The sequence below is a fragment of the Sinocyclocheilus rhinocerous genome, unplaced genomic scaffold, assembly GCF_001515625.1.
Source record: "Sinocyclocheilus rhinocerous isolate Xijiao unplaced genomic scaffold, SAMN03320098_v1.1 scaffold721, whole genome shotgun sequence".
Classification (NCBI taxonomy): domain Eukaryota; kingdom Metazoa; phylum Chordata; class Actinopteri; order Cypriniformes; family Cyprinidae; genus Sinocyclocheilus; species Sinocyclocheilus rhinocerous.
In genome coordinates this window covers 636,576-645,326 of record NW_015656165.1, presented here as the reverse complement: position 1 = coordinate 645,326, position 8,751 = coordinate 636,576, and the positions used below count along the sequence as shown (strand labels likewise).

General features: G+C 35.7%; 2 protein-coding genes across 2 annotated transcripts in view; both read left to right on the top strand.

The window, feature by feature from the left end:
* The window catches only part of LOC107719732 (zinc finger CCCH domain-containing protein 13-like), a 30,696-nt gene extending 29,700 nt beyond the window's left edge, over window positions 1–996 (top strand). The window contains exon 21 of the mRNA XM_016527221.1: window positions 740–996. Coding sequence (XP_016382707.1) covers window positions 740–916 — 177 coding nt within the window. The 3' untranslated portion in view covers window positions 917–996. The remainder of the gene's footprint in view (window positions 1–739) is intronic.
* A 646-nt stretch (window positions 997–1,642) lies between these two features.
* The window catches only part of LOC107719731 (transmembrane 9 superfamily member 2), a 33,172-nt gene continuing 26,063 nt past the window's right edge, over window positions 1,643–8,751 (top strand). The window contains exons 1-7 of the mRNA XM_016527219.1: window positions 1,643–1,971; window positions 3,450–3,517; window positions 5,585–5,678; window positions 7,529–7,656; window positions 7,743–7,872; window positions 7,958–8,082; window positions 8,253–8,364. Of these exons, the coding sequence (XP_016382705.1) occupies window positions 1,816–1,971; window positions 3,450–3,517; window positions 5,585–5,678; window positions 7,529–7,656; window positions 7,743–7,872; window positions 7,958–8,082; window positions 8,253–8,364 (813 nt within the window). The 5' untranslated portion in view covers window positions 1,643–1,815. The remainder of the gene's footprint in view (window positions 1,972–3,449; window positions 3,518–5,584; window positions 5,679–7,528; window positions 7,657–7,742; window positions 7,873–7,957; window positions 8,083–8,252; window positions 8,365–8,751) is intronic.

The following is an 8,751-nucleotide window of genomic DNA, read 5'->3' as shown; positions in this document are numbered from 1 at the left end:
GCAATTTTTACTAGAAACTCTAGTAAATTACATGTTATTTTGTTTAGTTGTCTGTTTTTTTCAGAATCATGGTGGGAAAATAGTGATATCTATTTAAAAAAATAAAATATTGATACAATATAGTTAATATAAATATGAAAAATAATACTTCTTTCTAAAGAATTTTGTGAACTATTTGCGCAACAATGTTTTTAGTTTTAGCATTTTGAGTTTGTTCAATACTCAGTTTGAGTATGTCCATTTTTTTGCATCAATAGGGTGAGTAAATCATGGGGTACTTTTCATTTTTGGGTGAACTATCCCTTCAAGTATTGATTTCTTAAAAACTTGTAACCCGAAGGTTGCGGGTTCGAGTCTCTGTATTGGCAGGGATTGTAGGTGGGGGGAGTGAATGTACAGCACCCTTTTCCACCTTCAATACCACAACTGAGGTGCCCTTGAGCAAGGCACTGAACCCCCGACTGCTCCCTGGCCGCCGCAGCAAAAATGACAACCCACTGCTCCGGGTGTGTGTTCACGGGGTGTGTGTATGTGTGTATGTGTATGTTCATTACTTTCTGCTGTGTGTGCACTTGGATGGGTTAAATGCAGAGCACAAATTCCGAGTATGGGACACTAAAATTGGCCACACTTCACTTTCATCTAAGTATTTTTTTTTTCGTAATCCTTTAGTTTAAATTAACTTAGGTGTACATGATTCAGTATTTGGTTTAATGCTTCTGTATTCCTCCTCATGTAGGGCACAACCAAGCAGATCTACACCAGCGCTCCAGTGGTGGACAATGAACTTGTGCAACTGAGTTTACGTCTCTTTAAAAAGAAAATGGCTTCCAGCCTGTCCAGTGGACAGGAGAAGACTGATTCCGCCTCTGCAGCCCAACAGCTCAGCACACCAGCAGAGCTGTGCATCTCCTGATTGTGCTCAGTCTGAAAGTACTGATCTCAGATCACCGTCATCTCGATTATTTTCACACACTGAAACTGTTTAAGTCAGTGCTGATGGAGGATTGCTGCCCTAAACCTCAGAAGAACCATAGAGACTGGACATACTAGCCTGTGGAGATGCTGTCTAAGATTTCACAACCCTTGAACTTTGAATCAGAAGTGTGATAACCATGTACTGCATAAGAACTTTGTCATTTACATTTGTTTTAGAGAAGATTTTTGTAACGTTGCTGATTGTTTGTGGGATATACAATGGGTACTGAAGATGTACATTAAAATGACTGTACTATGTGCATCTAACTTCTGTTCCCCTTGTTTTTCAGTTTTAAAACATTTGTGATCAGTCTCAGCACTCTTGTTCTCAGTGATTACTTGTTTTATTAAAATATGATTCAAGAAGAAAAGGTGGTTTTGTGTATCAACCTTGTTGCTTTAAAGCGGTGTCTGTATTATAAAACTATAAAAAAATTATTAGACACAGGATGTTGTTTTATATCACTACTATGTATAAATAAGAAATTTCTTTAAATCTATTTTAGGTTTCATTAGTAGTAAATATGCAAATGGGATTATCAAAATATTGGTTATGTTTAAAATAGGTGCTGCATGAGATATTCAAATTTAGAAAGGGCATAATTTTCAAGATTTGTGTATAATGGTTTCATTGTCTTCCGCATTGGAGTCCTCCACTATCCCATCATGCTGTTCGTGACGGATGACGTGTCTGAGGAATCAGATGCTGCTACGCAGGCAGCAGCTTCGCTAGCGCTAGTGCTTAGATATGACCAATGTCTGAATTCTGACACTCATATCTATATTTCACGCATATAAATACATCTACCGAATCCTTAACTAGTCGGTCGAGGCAAAATGGCCGTGTTCCTCCGTGTCCCTGTTGTATTTATGTTGCTTTTTCTGTGCGGGTCGTTGCGGGACGCGTTGAGTTTCTATCTTCCTGGTTTGGCCCCTGTTAGCTTCTGTGAGAAAGAAGAGAGCGAAAAAAACAGCGACGTACCAGACTGCAAGGTAAATATTCATATTAATACGCGTAATACGTGATTTTCATTAAAATGTATAAGATGTGCCGTGTTTCTCTGTAGTGGGGTCTCTATGCTGCGTGATGCTAGCTCGAAATGCTATTGCTGGGTGTCAGTTGTGGAAACGCTGTTGCCTTGATAAAGATAACGGCTAGACCTGCTAATTTCGTCTCTTTCAAAAATTTTGTACTGCCATAAAACTGACTGTCGTAGTCGACTGGTCTGTGAACCTGCAAGTGAAGAGATTCGGTCCATTCTCATGTGTCTCTCTCTCAAATGGACTTTGACTGTAAAGAGAGAGGTCCCTTAAAAATGAAAATACTGTATTCGTTACTTAATTTTACCAAGATAAAGCAGCGTGAGCGCACAACAATTAGTATTTATAAGTACCTTCACATGCATGTTTATGAAGAAATGTGGTTCACGAATGAATTTGATAAATCCCATTGGCTAGTTATAAATTCTGTCATGACGTCATTTTCTTTATAATATTTTTGAAGTGTGTAATGTAATGTGTTTTTCTAATATGATCTGTGTGTCTCTATACATGAGGGAATAGCAGGTTGTAGGTGACACATGCACACATGTAAACTGGGTCAACAGGTGTGATGCGTTTCCTCCTTTATTTCCATATCCTCATGTGGGGGTGGGTCATAATACTCCGTTAACAAGTGGGTTGTCAAATATACCTTGTTAAATGTTTTTATAATAGTAACAATAACTGTAGTAGCTGTGACATTTTTGTTGTTGACTACGGTTCACATGGTAATTGTTTTTCTAAAAGCCCTTTATTCTAATCATTTGTAAAGATGCCCTCACATGAGTAATTGCATGTCAGAAAAGTTTATATGGAAGTAAATAATATAAACTTGAGTGACACTTAAAATATAAGTACCTTCACATGCATGTTTATGAAGAAATGTGGTTCACGAATGAATTTGATAAATCCCATTGGCTAGTTATAAATTCTGTCATGACGTCATTTTCTTTATAATATTTTTGAAGTGTGTAATGTAATGTGTTTTTCTAATATGATCTGTGTGTCTCTATACATGAGGGAATAGCAGGTTGTAGGTGACACATGCACACATGTAAACTGGGTCAACAGGTGTGATGCGTTTCCTCCTTTATTTCCATATCCTCATGTGGGGGTGGGTCATAATACTCCGTTAACAAGTGGGTTGTCAAATATACCTTGTTAAATGTTTTTATAATAGTAACAATAACTGTAGTAGCTGTGACATTTTTGTTGTTGACTACGGTTCACATGGTAATTGTTTTTCTAAAAGCCCTTTATTCTAATCATTTGTAAAGATGCCCTCACATGAGTAATTGCATGTCAGAAAAGTTTATATGGAAGTAAATAATATAAACTTGAGTGACACTTAAAAAAAAAAAAAAAAGAAGAAGGAATTACTGTGGACATTTCAACATTGCCATAACCTTTGATGCTACTCTTTTTGACAGTCAACCATTGAGCTGTTTGTGAACAGGCTGGATTCTGTGGAGTCTGTTTTGCCCTATGAATACACAGCGTGAGTATGAATTATACTGTATGTTATAGTATTTATTCATTTGAATCAGCTTTTAGTTTTATATTTTTTTATCTTCGTTTTAGTAATTTTGTTATATGCCTTTGTCATTTTTATTAGTTTCTTAAAAAGATTTCTATTTAGCTTTATTTTTATTGCAGTTTTAGTCATTTTAGTACTTCGATTAAACTTATTTTGGTAACACTTTATTTTAAGGTGTCCTTGTTACACATGTTACATGTACTTACTATTAGAATAACAATTAATTATGCATAATTACATTCAAGTAACCCTAAGCCAAACCCAAATCCTAACCATAACCATATAGTAAGTACATGTAGTTAATTAATATTACTCAGTACTTATATGTATAATTACACAGTAACAAGGGCACCTTAAAATAAAGTGTAACCCTTATTTTATTTCATTTATTACCCAAAGCAGTGTTCCTCATTTTCTTTTTTCTTTTTTTTCTTTTAATTTTGAGCTTTTCATCTAGTATAAATATGTAATTAATTTTGTTTCAGCATCATTTCAATTAGAAAAAAAAAAAACTTTTAGGCCTTATTGTTTTAGTTATAGATATATAGATTTTAGATATCAACACTGTAATGGTGAACACTGAAGAAATTGCGTTTTTAACATGGTTTGCTCAAGATTTGCTATGCTTTTTGTATGGTTAACCTGTTAGTACTCACAGGTTTTGCTTTAGTAACTCTTTGAGGGAAAAACTGAAGAGAATGAAATGTAGCGCAAGGTTATTATAGTTTTGAATTTTTAAATTAGTTTTATTTTAATATCGTTTTCAAATTTGCTATAAAATTCAGTTTAGTTTTTATTAGTTTAATTCATATTTTTGTTAGTTTTAGTTTAGTTTTTATTTTGTGAACACATTTTTATTTAGTTTTTCATCATCCATTTGATGAGGTGGTTGGTTGTTGCCGATTCGGGGTCTGAGTCCGGCTCAAACATGTAAAGGCCGGAAAACATTTCCCTCAGCAGTGGCCATCTTTACAGGTGTTTCTATTTACAGGTGTTTCTATTTTTCTGTTTGCCATAGCAGGCTACAGCAAACATGACCTAGTTACCTGTGGTTGGCCTGGCCGTGCGTCACTCAGAAAACAAAAGACCAATCAGAAGAGAGGCTCATGAATATTTATTAGACAGGCCAAAATCGACCTGTTCTCAGCAGAGCTCCTGAGAAAGGAGCTGTAAAAATATATTTAGATGGTTTTTGGTACTTATACCGCAAATATATATTCTTAAGGACATCAAAACCTAAAATAAAACTCCAGAAAGGTGTATAATATGTGACCTTTAAAGAATAATGTACTGTCAGTTAGTCATTATCACAAAATCAACCCCTACAGCATTATCAGGGTCTTGTATCATCTTTAAGGGGTTTATTTTGCTCATATCTTTTAACTCTTTGTGTCTTCTACCGGTTCCTTGTTCTTCAGAGCTTGCTTTAATTGGTGACTCCTGAGCTTCCAGCCATTTATCAAAGGTTTTCTGCTCACCATATATATTACAATTAAAGGGATAGTTCATCCAATTTACTCACCCTTATGTTGTTCCAAACCTGTATGCATTTCTTTCTTTAGCAGAACACAAAAGAAGATACTTTGAAAAATGTGGGTAACCAAATGGTTTTGGTTACCATCGACTTCCACTGTATGCAAAAAGGAATCCTGTTAAGACATTTCTTGAAATATATTCTTTTATGTTCCACAGAAGAAATAATTGTCATTTTTGGGTGAACTTTAAGTTCTGAAATCAAGGTTTCTAGAGGTTAAATTAAAGGTTTCTTGGGTTAAATTAAATGAACAGTTAAATTATTTGTAAACCTGTGCATACTTTTAATGCCCCCTCACACACACACACCCAGTAGTCAGCTGTATAAAGAATAGGCTGATCAGATATTGACAATATTTGTCACTCAGTTTAAAAATCTGCCATGTCACCTGATAAATTAATAAACAAGAAATCCATATATGAACTCATAAGTGCTATTTTGCTGAGCTTTTTGATTAATGAGTTGATTATTTCTGATTATTTTTATTCTTTCAGGTTTGATTTTTGTGCTGATCAGTCCGAGAAGCGTCCATCTGAGAACTTGGGTCAGGTGCTGTTTGGAGAAAGAATTGAGCCATCCCCGTATAAGGTATATTACACAACGTTCTTGTAGGTCAAAGCTTAGCACTAGCAATGCCAAGGCCATGGGTTCAATCCCTTGGGAATGCATGAACTGATATAATGTATACCTTGAGTGCAACATACAGAGGTTGGACAAAATAATGTGAACACCCATTACTAAAGGGGTTAATGTAATTTGTGTAGACTACAGTGGGGGAAAAAACAAACAAACCATTGCTGTGATTATCTTCCAAAAAGGACAAATCATGGAAGCTTTAGCAGCAGCATAAATAATTATTTGGTGTTTCAAGAACAAATGTCGTTACGATTATGACTTTGTAGACAAAGTCATCAGTGAAGAAGAGTAGTCAGCGAAAGTGAATGATAGGGACCATCAAACACTAAGTAGAACTGTGTCCAAACAACACAGAACTACTGCAGAAAAATGACTGAAAATCCTCAGTATTCACTTTGGAGACCCTGTTTCCACAAAATCCAACCACAGAGAACTTCACAAAGCCAACATCCATAATAAAACTTTAATCACAAACACCAATGCTAAATTGTGACCCTGGACCACAAAACCAGTCTTAAGTCACTGGGGTATATTTGTAGCAATAGCCAAAAAATACATTGTATGGGTCAAAATTATTGATTTTTCAACAATACATTGTATGGGTCAAAATGATCGATTTTTTTTTATGCCAAAAATCATTAGGATATTAAGTAAAGATCATGTTCCATGAAGATATTTTGTAAATTTCCTACTGTAAATATATTAAAACTTAATTTTTGATTAGTGATATGTATTGCTGAGAACTTCATTTGGACAACTTTTAAAGGCGATTTTCTCAGTATTGTGATTTTTTTGCACCCTCAGAATCCAGATTTTCAAATAGTTGTATCCTAACAAACCATACATCAATGTAAAGCTTAAAGGGTTGGCTGACTGTTTTTTTTATAGGCTTGATTGTGTTTATGGGGTGCAGTCTAGTTAATGCTTCATTTGTTAAAAAACGCATTATTTTTCACATAATTTACCTTTATTCCACACCTCTCTGTCCCTTCTCCTCTGAACGCACTGATCATTTCCTGCTTTTATGAAGCCCCTCCCTCAGAAATACACGATGGGCTCTGATTGATTAGCTGGCCCAGTGTGTTGTGATTGGCTAAACCGCCTCTAGCGCGTGTCTAAACGTCCCGCCCCTCAATATCTCTGTTTGCATTGAACTTTCAGCTTCGTAACTTTGCAGATATTGTTTATGATCAAACAGCAACATTACACACTAACTAACATTAAAAAAGTGAAATCGCAATCAACCACCCCTTTTAAGTATTCAGCTTTCAGATGTATAAATCTCAATTTCGAAAAATTGACTCATATGACTGGTTTTGTGGTCCAGGGTCACAAATGTCAAAAAAGAAAAGGGGTCATGATCATAAAACCTGGACAGTTGAAGCACCAAGATGAACTTCAACATCTGCCCAGGCCAGGCAAATCAGCTGAATAGACTACATCAGACTACACTGGGCAGTTTTGGAGAGAAGAGTGAGAAGCAAATTGCCTCCTCAAACATCTCTGAAACAGCTGGCAGATGTACTGATAGACAACATTCATCTGTACATTCAAAAGTTGTATAAATCTATTTTAAGAAGGTTGGAAGCAGTATTAAAGGCAAATGATGCTAAAACACCTTAATAATGAAATATTGCCTATTTTCCCATGTGTTCACAGTATCACCTTGGATAAAAGCCTCTGTCATATGCGGCTCTGACTTTGTCCTTATTGACATATACATTGCACTAAAATCATTCTATTATTCTTTTTAGTATAGCATTCTATTCTGTATAATCTGAGTTTGTTTGTTTTTCTTTTAGTTTTCCTTCAAGAAGAATTTGGAGTGCCAGAGTGTCTGTCTTAAATCTTACAACACAGAAAAAACAGAGGAAAAAGCCAAGCTGGACTTTCTCAAGAAGGGAATGCTCCTCAATTACCAACACCACTGGTGAGGCAGTCACTCCGTCTCTCTCTGTACTGTAACACAGCACTACAAAGAAGCATAGCATCTCATCACTTATTCGACTCTCTCAGGATTGTCGATAATATGCCGGTGACCTGGTGTTATGATGTGGAGGACAATCAGAAGTTCTGTAATCCAGGGTTCCCCATTGGTTGCTATGTCACAGATACGGGACGGGCCAAAGATGCCTGCGTAGTCAGTGTGAGTGACACTTACCAGCCTTTTCAAGGTCATACGAGTGTTCTGTTTAATGCAACTTGTTCAAGCAATTGTCATTTTCATGCAGGCTGACTTCAATGACAAAGACACCTTCTACATCTTCAACCATGTGGACATCACCATTTTCTACCACGTGGTGGAGAACGAGGCTGCTGGTGCCAGACTGGTTGCAGCTAAATTAGAGCCCAAAAGGTACTTGAGGCTCTTTAATCAATTCTAATCAATAATAAGGCAGCAGAGAAGGGTGCCATTTAGCTAATTAAGATTTAATTAAAAAAAAGCAACAGTATATTTAATTGTCAAATTGAGCATATATTGGATTTAATATGTAAATATGGACTGTTTCTTGTTTCTTTTTAAAGCTATAAACACACCAACATAGAGAAACCAGACTGCAAAGGACCTCCCATGAGTCTGAACAACAAGTTTAATGGAGAAGTCAAGATTCCCTACACTTACTCAGTCAAGTTTGTGGTTAGTGATTAAGATACTTCCATATCAGCCTTAAAGGGTTAGTTTATCTTCAAATGAAAATTCTGTCCTCATTTACTCACCCGAATGTCATTCCAAACCCATTCGATTTTTGTTCATCTTTGGAACAGAAATGGAGATATTTTTATTAATCTCTCTCAATCATTTCTGTGATTTTTTTTTTTTTTTTTCTTTTTCTTTTTTAATCTATTGTCTTTTAAGTCTAGACAATCAACGTTTTCAAGCTTCAGAAAGTACATTGTAAATGTAATCCATGAAAATCAAGCAGTTTAATCCAAGTTTATTGAACAGAGACAATCACTTTAGATTTTAATTTAGTTTTTGTAATATTCACATATGTGACCCTGGAGCACAAAACCAGTCTTAAGT